At 41.7% G+C, this 23670-nt stretch overlaps 2 protein-coding genes across 3 annotated transcripts in view; one reads left to right on the top strand and one right to left on the bottom strand.

Moving 5' to 3' along the window:
- Positions 1-23670, bottom strand: part of Cv-c (RhoGTPase activating protein) — a 386165-nt gene that overhangs the window by 254709 nt on the left and 107786 nt on the right. The window lies entirely within an intron of this gene.
- Positions 11029-13977, top strand: LOC144476525 (uncharacterized). Its single transcript, XM_078193598.1, has 2 exons — positions 11029-11154; positions 11931-13977. The coding sequence occupies exons 1-2, from the start codon at positions 11029-11031 to the stop codon at positions 13683-13685; spliced, it is 1881 nt and encodes a 626-aa protein (XP_078049724.1). The 3' UTR covers positions 13686-13977.

The following is a 23670-nucleotide window of genomic DNA, read 5'->3' on the forward strand; positions in this document are numbered from 1 at the left end:
GTCTCGGTCTCGGATGGCCGGGAGAGTCAGTTTCTGCACCGTGGACCGACGTCGCTTGCGCAATCGAGCACGGTCGGTTCAGGTGGTCTCCGTAACGATCGATTAAATATTCCATCAAAATTCGGTCCCATGGACGCAGCAAATTTTTTGCTGTCGCAAAAAAACAGCCCGGTCTGCGCTATTACCTCTCGTTAAAGCTTTATTTTCAACGTCGATCGTTCCTCTTGATGCCTGACCTGTCAACCCCTTGCACTATAATAACGAATCAGACTCGTGACACATATTCAATCCTAGATCTACTAAATATGATTACTAATTTCTTATAAATCGAAATCAGATTGAATATTTTTATTATCAAAGTCTAGAAATGGAAGTAAATGAAGACAGTACAAGAAATAAAAATTACCTAGTCCTATTAACCCTTTGGCTACGGCAGACTTTGACACGCATCGGCCGTACGGTACGATACCAATTCACTCGCGACGTCCACTGGGTACGGCGAAGTTTTTCGTTAGACACACATTTCTGAAGAAATATATTAAAATATTCAAAACACCGAATTCTATTACATTAGATCAATATTACTTGAAGTGAATATTAATTTTAAGTTTTTTTTTATAATATTTAATAATGAAATTTAATAATAAACGGGCGAAACAGGCGAAATTTGATCTGGACGCCTATTGGCGCCTACAGTACCAGGAAGCCAACATGTGTCGGGCGCCAATAGGCGCCAACAGTAGTCAAAGGGTTACGGAAAATATTAAGAACAAATAAGTGCTAATCAACGTAACGTAAAAGGTGTCGCAGTGCAAGGGGTTGAGAACGCATCTCGCAGAATAGAAAATCCGACGCGATTACGCTAAACACGGTATAATTCGGAAAACTAAGCTATTCATACGCGAGTAAAATCTATCGGAGTGTAACGTGCCGTTCCATTAAATCGTTAACCGGCGAACTGGACGAACATATCACGCGTTTACTCCCGCCACAAGCGATAACAGAAAGGAAACGAGAGCTGCAACGACGATAAACGAATTTCAAAGGTAGCCTGGATATGCGGATCGCCACTCTCGTTCTATCCTTTTTTTTTCCCCCATCGCGTCTCTCACGCGAAATACAAACCCTTTATTCGCACTCGAGGAAAATTGAATGAACGCGGACGCAATCTGAATTCTGAATGGCACACGCTACCGCCATTTCCTTGATGGAAAAAAAAGAGGTGACTGAAAGGATGCAGCGGTAAAACACGTAGCCGACAAAAGTGTTTCTGGCGTTGGAATTGTAAATACGAATATCGTAACTTTTCAATACGTTCGTGATTTCGTGATAACTTCGTTGAATGGAACGGCAAGTATGAGATTAACCCTTTCGAAGTCGAAGCCTTCGGAAATCTTGGTGTATTTCGACGAGTTCGGCTCGCGATGGAAATTTCTGGTAATAATGAAATTAAACAATTTCGAACGGCGTTGTCGTCGCCTGGAAACGGTTAATCGACGATCACTTATTCGCCGAGTTTTCGAAAGACGAGATTACTTTCTTGACCGTTGGGTGGAAGCATTCGAAAGCGATTTCTCGCGCAATATCGCGAACGAAATCGCGATCATCCGATATGATACGTGAAGGATGCTCTTTTAAAAATATTCCTCGCCCCGAGAAATCCGGAGATCGAACCGCCAGGCTCAAGATAGGAAAAAAATCCTGCCAATAAATTTTCACCAGTTGTCATACCTCGATATTTTATTGCTACGTATCCCGCCATAAAGCGGCGGCGCGACGCAGTTACGCGCGCGCGCGCGCGAGCGCACGTGTGTGTGTATACGCGGCCGCATCAAACCGGAACTTCGATGAAAGTGCACTGCCAGATCTCGAGTTATGCTTCCACCGGTTCTGTTCCCAACTCGAATTGCCGGGGGTGTGTTTCAATGCCGCTATTTCATTTATAACTAAATTTCGGATGCGTCAATAAACGGACGCCGCGCAATCAAACGAACCGGCAAAATCGATATCTCTGTAGAACTTTGACGTTGTCCGATATCCCGCGAACTATGCGGTTGTCACAAATGTCGGATATCTTACCCCAGTCGCAAATTCGACATCCGAGTGGCGCGACTTTTCAAAGTTCACGTTTGATTTATTTTTTGGTAACGTCTTGGGAATACTAGGTGCAAGAAGATGGTGCACGTTCGATCGATAAAATGTTTCTCGAAATCTGATAAACAACTGCCCGTTTCCTTCGAACGTCCCACATTTAAGTCTGCCAGTTTTACAAATTTGCGATGAAATTGTTGAATGTACAATGCAAAGTTTAATTAATTAGTAACATAGGGAGGAAGTCGGTGAACGTAATTCCCCACAAATTGGGGCACTAATATTAAACTATGTTAACGGTGCTAATAATAAAATACGTTAACTTTACAAAGCTAATGGGAAAAGAACAATAATTTCGATGGTAAATTGGTTAATTTTCGAAAGAGAATGGTGTTCAAGTAGTTCAAATATTTGTTGCGCTATTCTTCGCCGAGCGTCCGCGAGAACGTCGGAAGAAACGGAGCCGCACAAAACGGCCGTAACTTTCTTTCGGTACCCGTAGCATTTCCAGGCGTCCGGCGAATGTAATAAATTACAGAACGTAATAAAAGCCGACTGAAAGTTCGAAATTGTTCGGTAATGAACAAGCAATAATGCGCGTTAGAGTCGACGTAATTAAACTCTAACGATTTCTGTCACCGCGGCCGGACTTTCAACAGCGTTTTATGATAATTCGATATTCGTGAAATTCATGCGCCGTCTCTCGAGCGGAATTTCCATGATGTCCGTGCTTAATTATATTAAATTAGTGGTTATTTATTATTACGTTAACCGTTACTTCGCGTGGCAGAAGAACGAGGGTTTTCCGCGCACCGCGCGCCGGCACGGAACGGGCTAAGCCGTGTATTAGATGTAAGCTACTACTTAAGGCTTAAGAGACTCGTAAACCGTGTGCACGTGTAACTCGTAAAGCGAAACGCGAATGGCGCGCGCATCTTATTGTTGGCACAGTATGCAAATGATGTTTTCATTTTAGAGCATTTTATGCCGGAGACAGTAACCCCCATGAATTTTCAAACGCGAAATAAAATTAGACGAACAATGGCTGCGTGCCGCGGCGGGGTGCGCCGGTGTGCCGTCGACTAATTGCGCTAATCAGCCGCGGAAAAACCGGTCTCGATCGAAACCGACTCTTCGACTCAAATTAAATAACGTGGAAACTATTCTTGCAAAAGGAGCTGCAAAGGCTCAATAATACTCGGAGAAAGTATAATCCGCACTTGCACACATCAATCCATACAGTGTTACAAATGTACCAAGTGTACGAGTCTCCGATCTAATTTGCCACACATGTACTGTAATTTCATACAATTTTTACATTATCGTTTATGTTTAATAAGTTGCTGACAATTCAAGGATGACCCGAATGTTCAAATTTCCATGCAAACAAGGAAGAAACATTGTAATCTTTTTGAAATTCTTTAGTTCGAGTTTTAAACTAATTTAACTAGATCGATCAAATCTCGGCTTTTCTGTTCGACAGATCGTTGGACCGTTGAGTCACTGTAAGCTGGAATCAATAAGCAGCGAAGGATGACGATGTCGATGACGGATACGAACCGATCGTGCTGTCATTAGCGATTAGTCTGGGCTGCAATCACCGGACTAATTTCCAGTTCCCGATACGCGGTTATTCGTTCGCAGAGCGATTCGCTTTGCGGCCGGCTACGGCGAAAGAAACGGCCCCGCCGACGTTACATACTCAAAAGCGGTTTTCAATGGCCGAGCTTAAATCGCCGAGTTCGACACAGTCCGCGACGCGGCGTATCGATTTCCGAATGCGTTAGAAACACGGCGTTCGGCAGCGTTTGTTCGATTACGGCGCGTTCGTTCCGGTGTCCTTCGGGCGCCCGGTTACGCGTAATAGTCTCCCGATGGCAAACCCAAGGCGTAATGTGATTATGCTCGGTCCGCCTGGTCGCACAGGTAAATACAAGCAACCTGTAATTCCCGTGGCCGGCCGATAGAAAGTCGAAAGAAATGCACCGATGACCCTGCGCGCCGCCCCGTACAGGTAACGAGCAAACAGACGCGCCGATCGATCATCCTTCTCGATCCTTGATGACGAGAAAGTGTTTGGGATGTTCCCGCACCGTTCGACGGCAACCGCGGGCCCCGGCCGAACACGTGTCTTTTCGTTGCCGATGAAAAATGCGCGCCAGTTCTGTCACGATCGCCCGTTTTGTAATACTCCGTAATTTCGCCGGGTCGGAAAAGGAAATTTCTCGCGGCAATTATTCTTATTCTTGACGCGTAAACGCGTGATGCAAGAACCTTTCCGATTCTCCGAACCTGTTGCCCGCGAAGAAAGTCGAGGATGTTTCTCAATTCTGATTGATATTGCCCGACAGATTCTGTTTGTCGGAGAAGCTTTCGTCGGGTACACGAATTACACCTGACGCGTAATTCATTGACAAAATACTAATAACGTCATTAACGGTGCTGGATGAGACAACGAAACATTTTATCTTGTTCTCGTAATGTTTGAAGATATACTAATTTAGCTTGAGTCAAATGTAACTCACCGCCGTCTTCCGACTAATGTGTTTTTTACAAAAGTCGGCACACCGACGATAATAATTAATGGTAAACTTTGATCGGAGTGGATTTCAAAGTTGATCTAAATTTTCCGGGCGAGTTCGCACCGCCACTGCGTCTGCAATGCGCTGGTACACACACACGTGTGCGTGCAAGTCCGGATCGAGCGGAACCGAATCGAACCAAACCGAAACGATCCGCTGTATGGTGCGTATTAATGGGTCACACCACGTGTTCTCCGGTGCATATAGGAATACGAGAGGCGCGTTCGTGCGAGCGGTGCACACGTATGGTAAACGGTATCTTATCGTTTCAGAGCCGCGGACGTCGCGTCGTTCCGTGGTGCATGCTCCGAGCGTTTTAGCTGCCGACGCGACGCCTCGGGTAGAACAATGTCCCTCGTTAAAAGACTTTCACACGGAACCTAGTGTCACGTATGGAACAAAGCCTGGACGCGAATAAATCATTGTTTTCCACGGTACGTTCATGGAATATTATTTAAAAACGGTACCGATCGCTTGTTTCGAAAACGACGTCGCTTCGGAACAAGAATCGTAAATTGGCCGCGACATTCACTCACACAAATATCATATTAACCCTTTGACTACTGTTGGCGCCTATTGGCGTCCGACACATGTTGGTTTCCTGGTGCTGTAGGCGCCAATGGGCGTCCAAATCAAATTTCGCCTGTTTCGTATTAAATTTGTTTATTATTAAATTTCATTATTAAATATTGTAACAAAAATCTTAAAATTAATGTTCACTTCAAGTAACGTTGGCTTAATGTAATAGAATTCGGTATATTGAATATTTTCATATATTTCCTCCGAAATGCATGTCTATCGTACGGACGGTGCGTGCCAAAGTCTGCCGTAGCCAAAGGGTTAAGATGGAAATTGTCGCTAGTCGTTTGAAATATTCAGAGGTTGCTGATTTATTACGTTCACAAAAATACATTTGTCTTTTCCTTTTCTTATGGATATCAACCCTTAGCACTCGAGTGGCGCCAATGAGGCGCCAATGAAAATCGTTATATTATTTCTAAAATAATTTTGACATTATTAAAGAGCCTTCTATTTAAAAGATTGTTAAACGTAACAGTTTTATGATTCATTAGACTCAATTTCATAAATTGTACTAAGTTATATAAAATGGAAATGCAGCTGGTTAAAATAACTATTTTAGATCTAGGCTTATAATGGCCTGGAGTGCAAATGGTTAAGTATCTACCAAGATAAAATATCAGTCGAAGGAATTTTCATTAAAATTGTCTAAACTAAAAATGATCTGTATCATTATTTTTATTTTATTTTATTCAATTTTGTTTGCGAATATGCCATTAGATTCCTTTCTTAATGTTACTCCGTTTTAAAGCACATTCAATACAATTTTTCAGTGCACAATGAATCAGATCAGATTCATTTACAACCTATTACGTTGAAACATTATCAATTAGTTTGCTATTGGTCTAACATTTCCCCTTCGCGTCGATTCCCACCAGCAGATCTACTTGTCTCGAATAAGGGTCGCACAGTCGTACCTCGCGAAATTGACCGAAGGTAAAACACGAAGGATTGTTTGCCAAGACGAAGTCTTCCCGGCCGACAGTCGGATCGAGTGACTTTTTACGGGAGCGATCAAGGATCCCGATCCATCCTCGTGGCCCTTAGGTTCGGCTATCGGTGTATCAAGACCGGCCGTTTCATCAGCGAGTTATAAAACCTCTTCAGGAATGCTGAGGTGCTCTCGATGCCGAAGATAAAACCGCCGATGCAGAGCAATAAGTGTTTGCCCCGTGACCGTAGCCGATCGAACAACAACTCTACCCTTCGAACCGTAGGAAAAACTCGTTTATCCACGTGTCTCGAAAGTTTCCCAGTATTTCAGCCGATTCATTAACATCGCGACGACAAACTAGATTTAATTCAGTATACGTATCAGTCGCATACTATCCTATCCGACTCACAAATGTATCTTAAAAATAACGCAGATAACGCGGAAAAACATAACTCTTTTGTTTTGTTTAACTCTCAAAAAGATTTCTACGTTTTCTTCTTGTTCATTCGATATAACTAAAAAGAAAAATTGTTCGCATTAATCACAGGAGAGACGAAGTTCGAGTTCCGTTAACAACTCGGTAATACGGTATACGCAAGATAAAGCGTTATTGTAGATGGAAGCTCGGATGCGCGTCGGATCCCTTTGAATCAGTTAATTTTGATTCATCGCGGTTCGCTTGAAAACTGTTGGAAGCTGACCGCCGGTATTAAATATGTGACGCTAACGGGCAAGAATTTGGCCCATCTAATTGCCCTTAATGAGTCTCCTTGGCCACCGCTGCCACTCGACCGTGCCGCATTATTTCAAGCAACGAAAAGATCACGCGTTACGACTCATCATATTGTTTCTACTTATATTACTTATACTTATCACTACATTGAACTATTTCTAATGTCTCTTTCAACTTCACTCCCTTTTTGTAACAACTACGAAAATCCAAAGCATAGTTTTCTAAAAATTCAGAAGTTGTTTAAAATATTATGCGTTGTTGTTTAAAAATGGGTGCAAATCTTAGGCATACTTTCTATTCGCTTTTCGGCAGGTAGACCTTTCTTAAATGTCACGATAGACTTTTCGCGTACACGTTTTCCACCAACGTTCTACCATCGTGTGTTTTCTACTCGGTTGACATTTCGAGCTGGGATCGTCGGTCTAACATAACGATGCCATTTTCTGTTTTCCATTCCTCGCAGACACGACTCCGATGTTTTCGATCATTGCTGCCGCGAAGTACCCAATTAGCGGCGTGCTGACCGAATGATTTTCGGAGAAAACGTAAGAAGAAATCTTTGGCGCGATCTGTTCCTTCATTGGATACCGTTTGTCATTTCGAAGTTTGTAAGCTAATAATACGCTAATTGCACACGAAAAATCCTATCAACATACTGCCATACTCACCGATTCCTACAGTGCAATAGCAACATTAAATAATAAAATAACAAATAACAAGACACCATCCTCAATATCATAGAAATCTACCAAAAAATTACATGCAGAGGAAACAAAATAAAGATCATATGGATCCCATCTCACGTCGGCATCCCTGGCAACGAAAGAGCTGACCAAGTAGCCAAAGAAGCAACAACATTAACACCGCCAAATGATGACCAAAATCTACACATGGAAGACATGATAAAAACGATCAAAAGCCAGCTAACGCAACAATGAGAAACTACATGGAAACAATCAGCCCCACTCCATATAACTAACATTACAGAAAAATTCTTCAATAACTATCAAATGACCAGTACACTACCCAGGAGGTACCAAGTAACGATTACCCGCATTCGAATTGGCCATTCCAGATACACAAACTCATATCTGCTAACTAAAGAACCATCCCCCCTATGTGAAGAATGCAACACCCAAATGACAACGGACCACCTAATCTTAAACTGCCGAAAATACATACAATTATATGCGCACCAAACACAAACTAAAACCACTGCTCAAGAATAACACAAACAGCAACAAAATCAAGGATCTATTAAAATTTCTGAGAGATACAGGCTTAATAAACAATAATATAAGGTCTATTTAAATAGAAGGTCGCTAATATGGTAGTCTTGCAGCTGATGCGACGTAAAACCTCTAAGAAAAAAAAAAAAAAAAAAAAAATACGCTAATTGCGTGGCTGCGTTCACAGCGAACGAAATGCTTCTGCTGACGAAGCACGTGTGACAGTGACGATCCCCATCAGAAAATCGCAGGAGCTCTCATTTCCCACCACAGGCGATTCATGTCCGCGGATAAGATAAGACACGAGACTATATAAACTATCGTTCATCGCCGCGAGGCCAGTCTTGACCGTGATCCGATACCTTCGCCATCAATAAGCGTTATTATAAGTGCCGTGTCGTTGGAAAATTAAAAGATTATTAAATAAAGAAATAGTTTTTGGGCTACGGTTCAACGACTCTTTTTTCGACCTTTTTTTATATTCGTTCTAATTATTTTACGTGACATTTTGGCGATCCTGCCAGGATAGTGCTAATTGTTCTCCGAGAAACTGTGGCTCTTTCTTACTACGAGTGAGGATCGAATCCCAGGGCTACGCACCACATCAGGAGACGCACGCATTATTACGAGCAGTTATTGTGAAGAAGACCAGCTTGAAGCCACGTTTTGGAGTCTCTTCTACGGAACACTTCCTACGAAAAAACGAGCAGGTAAAGACTGGATTCTTTTACTGAGTATAGAGAACGAAGGTATAGCCTCACTAGTCTATCGAGTCAAGATTCATCCATCGATTCTGTGAAATTGATAAAAATGGCACAAACACCGAGTACATCCACAGATCCAAACATTGGAGTGATCTTAGATGCACTACAGAAGCAGAATGAACGTTATGAGAGCAACATGGTAGAAATGCAAGGAATCTTTAAAATTGCTAATGGCGAGAATCGTAAACGAGCAACCTCAGACTTTCGCGGAATGCCCACAGAAGATGACAGTTCACTCTCAGCTAAAACCGCTGCAACCTCGCCACTCACAAAAATCATGCCTAAACTCGTACTAGAACCCAGGGAAACAAGCGATGGTTCAGAAGAGGACGAACCCCAACCAGAGCAACCCGAAAGTCCCAAACATTCAGCCAAGTCGTCTATAGAATTTATTCCAGTCCTAAAAGGCAGGGACGACATCGGAGTTGAAGGTTTCATAAAAAAGGTCAGGAAAGCCAGAGCAAGATGCAGAGAACAACCGGAACTATTAGACTTAATTCTGACCCACAAAGTTACGGATGATGCAGAACGAAGCATAAGACATCTAGACATCGAAAGCTACACAGATTTATATGCAGCACTGAGACAATTCGTAAGTATTCTAACAACAGCCGATAGCGCACGAGACAGACTAAGGCAAGTACGGCAAGGCAGAACCGAGAGCGTACGCAGCTATACGATAAGGTATTGTAATGCATTAAACGAACTCATATATGCACTCCAATATGAACACAAAGAAGCAATAGAACGAAAAGTCGCAATCGATTTAGAAAACCGACGGGCAGTAAAAACCTATGTGCTGAATCTAAAAGATGAGATAGAGGTGAGAGTGTCTGCATCAACACCGAAAGATCTAATGGAAGCACAAAAAGCAGCGTTCCAAGCGGAAACAACAATCAGTGAAAAGAAACGACTACGCAGTTCTAAACGAATACGCGCTCCAGTTACATCGTCTCCAAGGCCAGCTGATAGACCAAGGAACCCTCCAGCCAGACCAACTTATACATTTCAACAAATCGAACGAAAACCGCTAATTGACAGAGCAGCTATGAAGTGTTTCAAGTGTAATCAGATTGGACATTTGGCTAACCAGTGCTCAAATTTTCGCGAATCCAGCCGAAACATCCCGCTACCAACACGAGTGAACCACATATCAGACGGCATATCAACACGCTCATCAAAGAGGAGGCGGATGTAGAGAACGATTTCTCGTAGATTCGGGTTTAGGAATTAATTTAGTTAGACGAAAAGCAAACACAACAGGAATACAATGTGAACCAAGAACATTCTGCATGAGAAAAGACAAATACCATACTAATGATGAATACTTAACTCTTTGACTTTATGGGAAAACTAATACGTTTTATATAGTAGAACAGAATTTCCCTCTTATAGAAGATGGAATAGTAGGCCTACCTTTCCTTGAAAACTATAAATATCAATTAGCTAACGATACACTAACACTAGATGGGAACATCGTTCAGTTACAGAAAAACGTGATCATTTCATCCGGCGAAACCCAAGTCCAAACAATATATCTAGAAGGCAAACCCACGAGAGCATGTTTCATCAGTCATGGTAAGCAGGATCATATCATTTCAAACGATATTACAAATTCTCATGACTTTGAACACATTTCTAAGTTTAAACAATCAATTAGAACTTCACACACAGAAAAAGAATTGCGCGAACCAATAGAAAAAATTTTGTTGCATTATCTTGATGTATTCAATCTAGAATCCGACTTATTACCTTGTACTAACCTAACACAACGTACAATAACGTTGAAAGAAGACAAGATTATTAACACGAAATCTTACCGACCTCCAGAATGCCATAAACACGAAATTAACAAACAGATGAAAAAAAAGGTTAGATAAGAAAATCATTGAAAATTCAGACTCTCCTTATAACTCACCTGTATGGGTAGTACCGAAGAAAGCAGACGCATCGGGTAAACAAAAGTGGAGAATAGTTATAGACTTTAGACGACTAAACGAGCTGACAGACCAAGACTGCTTACTCATTACCAGAAATAGACAATATCCTCTCCCAGTTAGGAAATTCCAAATACTTTTCAGCATTAGATCTCTCCTCCGGATTTCACCAAATCCCTATGGATCCCAACTCAAAAAAATACACAGCTTTCTCGACGCCTCAGGGACACTCTCATTACAATAGAATGCCTGTCGGACTGAAAAACGCGCCAGCCACGTTCCAAAGAATGATGGATATAATTTGCGTACTACACAAAAACAAAAAGGGGAAGAATGGGACGAAATCCTTAACTTCTGTTGTTTAGCCTACAATGCTATGGTGCATGAATCTACGGGATTTACACCCTTTGAACTGACATTCGGACATATTGAAAACCTCCCCTCATCCCTATCACTAGACTCGCAACGTACTTACGCAGACGAGGTACAATTCAGAAAACGCGAATGGGATTCATCATTGTCTAAAGCACGCGAAACTCTACAAAAAAGTAAGCAGAGTTATAAAAGAGACCAAGAACGACGGATAGTTCGAAGTCAGACCATATTCAGAATAGGAGATAATGTCTTAACACATTATAGGCGGGAGTCGTAGTAATACGATATTAGCTCGATTGTGGCTTATAGGCGGGAATCGTAGTAATACGATTTATTAGTTTTTAGTTCCTTTTTAATATTTCTTGTAGTTTTAAGAGTTTAAATAAACTTTTGTAAGACTAAATTTATGATTACACAAAATAGCGCCCGCTCTAGGACAAAAAACGAGTCAAGATCACCCGCCTTTAATGTGTTAATACATAATGACCATAAGCAAAACAAGCTAGATACGGAATGGTTAGGACCTTACGCAATAAAAAAAAGTTAACACACCATACTATGAACTACTAGTTGACGGACTAACTAAAATAATCCATGGCAATAGATTGAAACTTTACTTTCCAGGACGGTCGCCCTGCTCACCATTACCTGGCAACTCATACATGGCATAGAATTTATACCTTTACAAGAAAATTCCATATTTCAGGAAAAGATAGAAAAAGCGTATTTATACTCCACTAATGTGGACATATATATAGGATTAAATGTAGAAGAAATATTTACTAAAGTAAGCGATTTAACTAAGTTTATGCATATTATTCACAAACATTGTAAGGATACGTGTAACCTCAAAGACAAACTAGCTGTTATAGACGAACGACACAGGAAATTAGAAAACTTAAACCTACACTTGAAAATTATGACTCACAGCCGATATCGACGCGGATTGTTAAACGCAATAGGGACCATTTCTAAATCACTCTTTGGAACATTAGACGAAAACGATTTAGCAATAGTGAACGCTAACTTAGACAAACTATTTGACGATAACAATAAACTAAAGACAATAATTAATAATCAAACCGCTTTAATTAAGAAAATTATAAACTCAAATAGTTTGAGACAGTTAGACCAACTAAACATAGAAGCACAAAGCCTTGATCAACGTGTCACTAAATGCGAATTAATAACCAAACTTATCATCAAAGCAGAAGGCGCAATATACGACCTACACTTTTTATTAGATGAACTTTTGAATACGATTACTCTAGCAAAACAAGGTATTATTAGCACACAAATCATAGACCAAGACACGTTCATGAAAGCATATGGAAGCGCTATTGGAAACGAAATCGTAAATAGAGCAATTACACCACGTAAAGAAAACTTTCAATTTATTTTAGACATTGCCGATCTCAAAGTATTTACAGTTCACAATAGAATATTCTTCAAAATCTCAGTACCAGTAATCTCAGATTTGGAATGGGATGTCACCCGTCTATATCCAATTCCAAGCAAGAAAAACAAAGTATTTATGATTCCGTTGATAGAACACCAAACATACTTTCTCGCCGGATTAAAATACATAAATGTCGATGATGAATATGTAAAACAATATTGTAAAAGGAGATCAGGTATCACTATGTGCAGACAAACACAGCCAATTCATGACCGACACACCAAAAAAGACTGTACTTCGGAACTGATAAATTTTGACAAAGAAATTAAAGTATGCCAAATAGTAGTCCTAAAAATAGAAGAAATAACATTTATTCCATTAAAGAGCTCGAACCAATTCATAGCTATACCTGAGAACCCCATAAGAATAGATACAATCTGCGGCACAAAGCATGAAGTCGTGACGCTTAGCGTACCTACGTTACTTAGATCAAACATTAGCTGCGACATACTTTATAATAACAATTACATGCGAATAGGAGAAACACGAATTAATGTATCTTACGAAATCCATTTTAAAGAAATTAGCACACCCAATGATACGAATTACGATATCTTACTCACACAATTAAAGGAAACACCCAAAATTGTGAAGAAAATCAATGGGTACCAAAGTACAATAGACCAACTTACGGATCAAATTACTTCCTTACAATTTTCGCACAGAGTCTCTACTGTAAAATCATTGGGATTAACCACTCTACAAATACTAGGATATATGGCGTTCATTACAGTAACAATATGGATTATGGACAAACTAGGACTAACCGGTTGCATTAAAAATTGTCTACCATCAAAATTATGTTTCCACCTACTATCCTGTAAAATTAAAAATAACACAATAGACAACAAAACTACCAACAACCCACTACCCAGTGCCCCAGCAACAATCAATATTTCTGTAGAACCACCACTCAGGCCCACCAATGACGAGGAAGAAGAAACCATCATCTTTCAGTCAAGAAACGTTAAATTCCATAAATCAATCTTCAAACGGAAATGACCAAATTTGGAGGAACAAATTCATTCTAAGAAGGGGGGAGTGCGACAGTAACAATCCCCGTAACAAAATCGCAGGAGCTCTCATTTCCCTCAACAGACGATACATGTCCGGATAAGATAAGACACGAGTCTATATAAACTATCGTTCTTCGCCGTGAGGCCAGTCTTGACCGTGATCCGATACCTTCGCCATCGCTAAGCGTTATTATAAGTGCCTTGTCGTTGTAAAATTAAAAGATTATTAAATAAAGAAATAGTTGTTGGGCTACGGTTCAACGACTTCTTTTTTCTTATATTCGTTCTAATTATTTTACGTGACACACACGCGTCGCGGTAATTCCAAATAAAAACGATGTCATTGTCAACTTGGTTGCAAATCCGTGGCAAAAACCTAAGCGGAATCATAGCGATCGCGGTGATTTCACTTGAAGATTGACGACCGAGAACGGCGCAGCAGCACTCTATGCAACAAAAGCTGTCGTAACTCTTTCCCGGTAACGGCAAAACTTCGTCGAAGCGTTTTACGCGGCTTTGCAACAAGTTTGAAACCCATTTTCCGCGTTTTACGACCCCTGTTGCAATTAAGTCGTAAAGCAACCTTAAAAGCGGCAACTAAAGCCGATGAATACGTTCGAATGTACATATTTTCACTCACCGTGGCGCGGGATTCGTTGGCTGCTGGACGACAGGTACGCCACTGTTTGCAATTGCATCGCTTCGCCGATGAATCGATCACGATTTCATGCGACCAGAAGTGATCCGTTCGAGAACTTCATTTCGCTCGAATTACGCGGGCCGGGGGGAAACGGAACGGTCGAAGTTGACGAAGTTGTCGAAGAAGTGCCGCGCGCGGCCGCGCTTCGCTGGCTCGATTCGATTAATCGAATTAATAGGACGTCGCGTCGTCGGCGCCGATCTGCACCTGGCGAGCTGCGCCAGAAAACTAAGGAATCGCCGCGGTGGGGACGTCCTTTTCTCGGTAGCTCAAAACCGATTCTCTGCTCGTGAAAAAAACGAGTTTTACTGCCCCTTCGGGCGAGCCAGTAAACGTAAATAATGTATCACCTTTTTCTTTATTACCTACGTTAATTACATCTTAATTTAGTGCCGGGGAGATTATAGTGCCATGTGACATCTATACATTCGCCTTCCTTCTTCCACAAAGGTGCCCGAGGAAACACATTGACGAAAGATGTATTCCTTTTACTTCCTGAATTTAATAAACGTCCGCGAGCTTCTTAATTGAGCACCGATGTGCGATGTGCAATCATTCGGCAATTAGCTGCGAGTTTTTTCGCGAAGTAATTGATTGCGGTTAAACGTGCGACTCCGAAACGAAAATAATGGTGCGAGAAATAACTGATAAATTGGATGACGTCCCTTTAAAATGACCTTTTTTGCTGCATTTTTTAAATCTATAGACTTAACTGTACATTTTTTGTATGGTCATGTACGAAAAATTGATAGCGTCGTTGTTACAGGTATAATAAACATTTAAAATTGAATACAAAACAAAAACAAATTTGTCAGAAATGCGAGCCAAAATTCAATTTTACGATGTTTAACTGCGTTTGCAACAGGTGCAGAAAATCCACTGTCTACTCGCAGATGAAGCAAAAACGGATCAGGATTAAGAGATCGGCAGTGTTTCAATGATGAGATAAATAATGGTGGAAGTGGAGCAGTTTTCTTACGCGGTCTGAAAAGAAAGTTGCCGTCTCTAAATTTCAACCGTTCGGGAAACGCGGCGGAAAACGATCGAATCATTGAATAGATAAATCGAACGCCGGCGAACGAAAGGAGAGGATCGGCGCGCGGCGGTCACCTCTCACTCCTTTCGAGAAACTGGAACCACGAAGGACGAGATTTATGTCGCTCGCCTCCGCGACAACCGCGTCTGAACTGAACCGCGGTTAAACCGATGCTCACCTTTAATTGGCCGTGAAATCTTCCACGAGCGCGGTTCAGCACGATTAACGACGCATCCAGAACCGGACCGAAGGTGCTGTTCTTGAAGGATCGACGATCGCCGCGTCTATGCAGGAGGACGGTAGACATTTTTGATGCCTTCTAGTCGACGGCCGACATTAATCATCCGCGAAAGTGTCGCGCCGCGCCGCGCCGATCGCGCTCGATTCATCGAGGACTCGTTAAACGCGCCGGGCTGCTCATGAACGAGAGTAATCATCGACATTAGAGTCCGCTTCGTTTTCCTTTTCAATGTTACAAATCAAAAGACGTGTTTCAGTCGTCTGACGATATATCGACACGAGCTCCGATCGGACTTGTTCAACACGCTACATTTCATCTTTTAACTGACTCATTGCAACGATTTGTTCAATTTCTCCTAAATTTCATAAAATCATCTGAATTGCATCGAATTAAAAGTTATCGCTTACGAAGAAGATAGGGGTAATAAAATGGCTGTCCGAATCCGAAGTAATAGTCATCGTCTGATTCGGAAGATGACGCGGAAGGCAAAGTGACGAGCAATCGAATCGAACACCTAGTCCGTATAGCGAACGATCTGTTCCGAAAGAAACGGATCACGATTTTTGCGGATGTTTACAGTAGCCACTATTGACGGGGGCAGTGAGCGCCAGCACTGTTTTAATCGAAGCCCAAGCTCCCGCGCGTCGAGCTTTCGTAATTGCCCATTTCTCTTGTCACTCTAATCATTACGGGGTCTCGTTATCACGCGCAGCATCTGCAGCACCATTACGTCGCTCGTTCCCTCCAATGAATTATTCCCGCTCATTAAACCGGGGCGTAAGTGTTCAGGCCTTTCCGTCGAACGATTTCTTCGCGTACCGCGCTGCGCCTATGGGAAACGGTGTCGAGCGGGTGTCGCGCGAACCGGCCGATTTCGTTGATTCATTCGCTGTCTAAATTATAGACTGGTGCGCGCCTGTTCCACGAGGTTTGTTCTCGTGTCACGCGCCGTTCATTAGATTCGCCTTAACGGAACCCACGTTCGAGAGCGGCCGCAGCTTCCACCGCGCAGACTCTCCGAACCGCCATGCCATGCCATGCCATGCCGCGCGCGATGTGTTCCGCCGGGGTTCAAAGGATCGAGCGAGAATTTTTCGAACCTACTTTTCAGTCAACAGGCGACAGGAATTTATTATTAATGAATCTATCGGCTGCTCGCCGATAATCGATTCCGCGGTTGCCGCGGCGGCGCGGCGATCGACTGCCTGGGAAATGCTGCCTTCGGAGAAATCTATCATGGGAATCGACGACTCGACACTTGTCTTGTCCGATGATTTTCATTTTTCTTTCGGGTTTAAAGAGACACATCGTTCCGTGACACCGTGCTCGCCGTGATAAATCGAGAATGCTTTGTCGAATTTTCATTTTTCATTCGATTCGTTTGCGTACGTAATTAGCAGTGCCTCCTTGATTTTGAATGATCTCCGATTTGTTGGTAGGCTCAAAATTTTAAATAATCTAAAAATTATAGTGTCAACGTGTTATATCTTTATTCAGAAAAGCCTTTTTTTCCTTATTCAATTCTTGCAAAGTATGCAAATATATGCATTAAAAAATCTCAATTCATAACGATGACTTAATTCGAAATTTATAAAACGTTTCCATGGCTCCATTCGATTAGGACACCCCGTAGATTTCTACAGGAGGTTCGCGGAGTAAGACGATACGCGAGAAGCTTTATCCACGGTTACCATGGATATTTTCCACGTCATTGGAATTCTAGTAACGCGAAGCATTTTAATCGCCACTTTAATTAATTGCTCCGGAGATTTAATTGAGCGGGTTTCTTATTATCCACGAAAAATAACCTAGTATTAATAATTGCTACACGTGCAACGGACGAATGGAAAGGCCTGTTAGACGTGCATTAACACAAATTTATCACGTATAACATTTTTATGAAAGACTTTCTTAAAATAGTCCCACGCAAGTATACCATAATTTTCTTTAATTTGTTCTTTCTAATTCCTTTTTAATTTTGTTTCATACACAGAAAATATAAAACTAAAAAACTGATAAAAATAAGTAGTTGAAGTGAGAGAATTGAAAGAATTTGAGATATTTTACTATACTGCCTTACATGAGAAATTATCCTAACTAATATTTCTGTTTATCCAAAAAATGAGACTTCGTATTAATAAAACCATTTTTGAGATAGCAGAATTTGCCTTAGAAAATAAAAGGCTTTTATATGTAACACGAAACTATAATTTTATATAACTTATTATAACTTTTATATAACTTAATTACAGCTTTACAACTGTTTCACAGGAAACTTCACTCGCAGCAACAAACTTAAACGTATCGATCGTTTACAAACCGCCACTGAACGTTGCCAATCAATCAACCTTCGATTTTCGATTTTCCCCGGAATGCTACATACGTCGATTATTATACCTTCCGTCTCGGTTCCACAGGCATTGCCTTCACAGACGCCACGAGCGTAATGGTTGAACGCGTGGCGAAACACTATCTCATCACAGAAACAATGGATCCAATAAAGCCGTAACATCGAATTAAAGAGTCACTAAATCACGCGAGTCAGTTTTTCGCATCGGTCGAGTTACTCACCCGGACTATCCTACAATCTCGCGTCTAGACAGTTCTCGCATGGCGCTCTGCTCCTGGTTACCGGTCCCATTGTCTCACGGACGATATTACAACTGCATCGTAGGATCGAACAACACACGGATAGTCACCGATCGATGGCCCGCGTTCGCGTGATACGGCCGCGGGAGCAACCGATGCCATACAGCAGCGTGATCTTCGGCGATCAAGACGCGAGTGCGTCGCGCGTCGTGAGTCGCGTCGTGCGTGCCACGATCGAGCGTGCACGCACGATCGCTGCTCAAGGATCACCCGGTGACACCGATTGGACATCGATACGAGATTTCTGCTCGTGCTTTCCACTTGGAAAAATCCGGCCGATTGCTCTAGCCTCTGTTCGCTACCATTCGTTTCGGTCAACCGACATCGACGTTCGATCTCTCGATACGGAAGATCAATTTTGACGAGGATGAACGATAGAAACATCGCTGAATTGCGAGACAAAAATTGTCCAAATCGTTTGTATGAAATATAAATCAGTCGAAAATGTCTTTGCTCTTTCAATAATCGTGAACAATTAATGATAATGCAATAATATTGTTAATCTTAGTGTTCTTATTGCCTTTTATCTGAACGGTTAATTTTCATCGTAAACGCATAAAATCCACAGTGTAATTATCACTTAACAGCTGCTTTCAATTATCGTTATTATTTATTCGATTAAACATTATCTTCATCGTGGAAGAAAAATAAACATTTCATTTAATTTTATTCATTCACGTATATGTCTCTCACGAAGAATACTCGAATTATCAAATTAAATTCGCTGACTTTTGTTCAACTGCTTTATTAGAATTCTACCATTAGCGAATATTTGAAACGAACTACAAGCAGTTATTTATCGACCCATTTCTCATATCCTGCGCCTTCGTTGACCCGGTTTTGCGCTCTTCAGTAATAAAACGAACGCGCTAATAAAAAAGTTTTTAATATTCCGCGAGCATTTTAAAAAGCGAGTGACACGCGGGAATCTGCAGCGCGTCCCCTCGCAAACGTAATATTACGCCAGTTCCATGACGACCAAGTTAACAGGTGTACAATTATGCAAGACCGTGCGTATCCCCGCGTGCGTTTCATTCGCGGTGCGCCTTCGCTGTGAAATTATGTTCAATCGTGGATCGAGATCACAAGATTACCACGCGAAAATGAATTTCTTCGTCCGCGGTGGCGAGGATGGCCGAGTCCGACTGCCTGCTTGCCTTTACGGAGGCTCGGCGGAGGCTATAGATTCGGTCGGATAAAAATCAGGGTATAACTCTGTGACATCATTTCCGAGGACACAGACAACATCGAACACTTTCACCGGAGGAAATCATGATTTGGTCACGCGATACGATCACACCTACGTTGACGAAGTCGTCGCGTCCGATCTAGAGTGCTGGGCAAACTTGGTAACACGCGGCTTTGTTCTAATCGACCAAATGGGATTCTAACGAAGGCGGACATTCATTAACGCTTCCGTAGGAACGGTGTCAACGAGAAAACACTCCCAGAAAAATTTAATCCCTTCGGAAGAAACCGTAATACAAAAAAAAGTCACGCGTTCAACGATCTATCATGCTCATCGATCATTTTCATTCCTGGCTGATTCGAATTCGATGAAAATAGTTGAAATATATTTCGTGGAATTATTTTCAAATGATAATGTAAGAATATTAGATCTTCGAATATATACGACAATTTATCGTTCCCGCGATCCACGCGGTTCTTTTCCGTATTTACACAAGGCGTTTCATAGAGAAGACAACGAATCCAGAAACACACTTAAATTGAGATCACGTGTGCGCTCGGAGAATCGGCACGGAACCATCGCAACGATTACTGGAACACGCACAGAGCCGCACTGTCTGGTTAGTCGGTAACCGATGGTCTGCCTGTGCCGTTGATAGCCGTCTACCAGAAAAGAGTAAACCGTTCAACGTTAGCACAGACAACGACTCGTCTACCGAGCTTCAGATGTTCACGTTTAAATCGCACCACGATTGAAAACAATTGGCGATAACGCGTCGACTTAAAAATTGTTGAAATCGAGACGCTCGATTTTTAACACTTTACCGACACGATTGCTCGGCCGTGAACATTCTTACATTCTCATAAACAATATTTATGTGATCTATTTTTTACTTGTTCTATTTTTATTTTATTGATTTTATTCGCAGCGAAATTTATAAGATTGTATAATAATGTGGGAGCTCGCAGCAGTACAATGTAAAACTTTACTTCTATAATAGATAACAAATTATTGGTTAGCCTATCAAAAGTCGATTTATAGGCTACCGGTCGGTAAAGTGTTAAAATAAAATGTCATTGAAACAAAAGCAATGAATTCAAGAGTTCGTTAGAATCAAACATTTCAATAGAAATCAGCCAAGCATTCCAAAGTCTTCGAAATTAGCGCTTTAAAAACAATGAAATAAATAGGGAGTAACTAAAGTTCATATACTCGGGACACATATTAACCCTTTGCATTGCAATAACGAGTCAGACTCGTGGTAGAGATTTTATGCAAGCTCTATTAAATATGAATATTATTAAGTTCTTCTACATCGAAGGGAAAATAAATTCTCTTATAATTCTTTTATCAAAGTATAGAAACGAAGGTAAATAAAGACAATACAGGAAACAGAAATTGTCTGTTCCTATTAAGAAAATTATTAAGTGCGAATAAGTGCTAATCGTCACAGCATGAAAGGAGCGGTAGTGCAAGAGGTTAAATTTCCAAAAATTCAGATCGATCGAATCGGTATAGCATAAAGTGTTTTGTCGAACGACGGACGCAGAAGCAATGCGCGTTTATTGATGGCACCGCAGCACCGTGAAAGGAACAAAGTTGTAAGACCAGAGGTAAGATAATCGATTCAGTCGTTACTGATTCTAATTGACTCGCCATTTCGCGGAGGGCTCGCGTTCACAGTTCCGCAAATGATCCACCATGAACACATTTATGGGTGGCCGGGTTAACCTATCAATCTGGCCTTATCTTAACGTGGCTTGGTTAATCACTCGATGCGTTCGCGTGGAACCCGAAGCCGAGTAGCCGAGATAGGCGGCGGCCTGCCTATAGATCGTTCCCAAACTGGAAACAGTAATCCGTGTACAAATTACCTACCACGCTTATCCGATCAGTCGATTCGGTAAATCGGTAGCTATTTTAGCGCCTACTTCGTGATCGCATTGTTATCTAATATTCATTAATTCTTAATCGCGAATAGAGCAGCTTGAACTATTCGAGAGCGACGAATCTGATTTTGGAATAATTCATTCGGCAGGAGAACTTTTACGCGGTACAAGTAAATAAGTAGTCAAAGAGTTAACCCCTTGACGTAGCATTTTCTTCACAGTTACTGCGATTAGGAATTTTTCAATTGGCACAATTACTTAGAAGGGACAGAACATTAATGTTTATTCCGTGCTTGAATTTACTTGCATGCTTAAATATTAATAACAAGGCATTAGAATTTTATTTCAATTTTAAAAAACAGAATAACATCCATACTTAATTACTTATTACTAATAATTTTCATCACGAGTAGGATTCGTCAAAGTACGGCAAAGGGTTAATGCTCACGATGATCAATCACAGATTATGATAACTAGACTGCGAATCTTTGTGCAAAATAAAAATCAATTCTATTGACAGCAAGATGTAACTCCTTGTTAATAAACAGTTATCTACATTTTTAATCAGTTTTACGCATTGAAAGCATACACTGGCAACTTCAAATTGTTTAAATATTTTCACGGTTTTTAATTTCATCTATTCATTTTTATCATAATCGCATAAAATCGCAGTCACGTGGTCCGGAATCATTTTTTTCCAAAATTAATACTTCAAATTCGCTAAACTCGTCTCACAAACTTTACAGCACCGGTTCGGAAATAAAAACCGCTTTCTATTCCGTCCACGAAGGTAGAAAGTCCTGCGACCTGCGATTCGCGATCATCGCGTCCACGTGGATAGGGATGAGCCAAGGGCGACATCGCTGGCACAGAGATGGCACAGAGAGTCTTGGTCACTGAGACTGTACGCGATTAGAAGGTCCATTTTCCGTGGAAACGATCGAAAGTGCTGACCCAGAAGCCGTGGAAATTGATTCGCAGAAGAACGCCCCGTAAAATCGGCCGATTAGCGGAGAACACCGTCACGAATCCAATTATATCAGCCGCTGAAAATTCCCTCGAACGGCAGTGAAAGTAACCGTTCACGGGCGACGGGCGACGGGGCACAGGGAACGGGGAGGATCGTTTCGGTGTCGCTTTCGGAAGTGCCGGCAAGTTCGAATCAGCCGGCAGCCGGTGATTAAACCTTTCGATTAATTCCCGAGCTGCCTTTGCTCTTCCTTCAACCGTTTATTAATTACCGGCCGATGGTTCATAATTTCAATCGGATTTAATAGAATTCCGGCTGTTCCTTTTTTTTCCACGTTCGCCGTCCTCGCGGCGCATTTGCACCGGAGTTATCTCACGGTGACTAATGTGCCAGTATTTTTATCCGCGGCCCGGCGGATAACAGTTTATTATACGCCGTAATGGGTCCCGAATACATTAGGCGTCGGGGAACGGATTCTTACGAACCAATTTGTAAAACCGCGGCTCGATAGAAACACTCTGTCGGCTTTTATTGAATTTTTATTATCAGCGGCGCGTATTCGGTGATCAATAATATCGTTGATCCCTTGCCAATCGTTATTCACGAACTGAACGGATCGAACATAAAAAGCTATTCAAATTAGAAAGAATATGTTTCGCATCGTTGAAATTCTCAGGAAACGGTGCGTCGTATTGTACCGTAATTTTAAAATTAAAAAATGATTTAATCTCACCGCTGGTATAGGAGAGACAGTTCTAATCTAAGTTACTAATTTATCCAAGACGCCGCGGAAGTTGAAATTCGCCTAATCTAACGATATACCTACGTATTTCGAGGAAACGGAAGCGAATCAGCGGCGAGCTGAAATTGCCTCCGGGCGCAACGAAATTAATTAAGCCCGAAACCAACGAAGTTATTCTATATCCGTTGCAAACAATACGTTCCGAGTTTCCACAATGGCTGCGTAGTTTGTCTTCGCCACCAATTACGCCGCTATTATTTAAATGACAAATAAAATTTCGGGGGGGGCCACCCACGTAGACCGTCCTCGGCGTGCCGCGCCGCCGTGCCGTGCCGTGCCGTGGAATTCTCACGCAGATCGATCTCAATAATTTCCTTTCGCAACGCGAAATGTCCCATGTGGGCGCGGAAATATGGAACTGGTTCGCCCACCACGCTTAAAAAAGAGCGGAACAAAGAAACCAGCGCAATAAAGCGCGTCACGGTTATTATACATTAATGTCCGACATCGCGCAGCAAAAATTTCGATCGCCCGCCTTTCCCGTTGTCACGATAC

Source organism: Augochlora pura, chromosome 10, assembly GCF_028453695.1.
Source record: "Augochlora pura isolate Apur16 chromosome 10, APUR_v2.2.1, whole genome shotgun sequence".
Taxonomy (NCBI): domain Eukaryota; kingdom Metazoa; phylum Arthropoda; class Insecta; order Hymenoptera; family Halictidae; genus Augochlora; species Augochlora pura.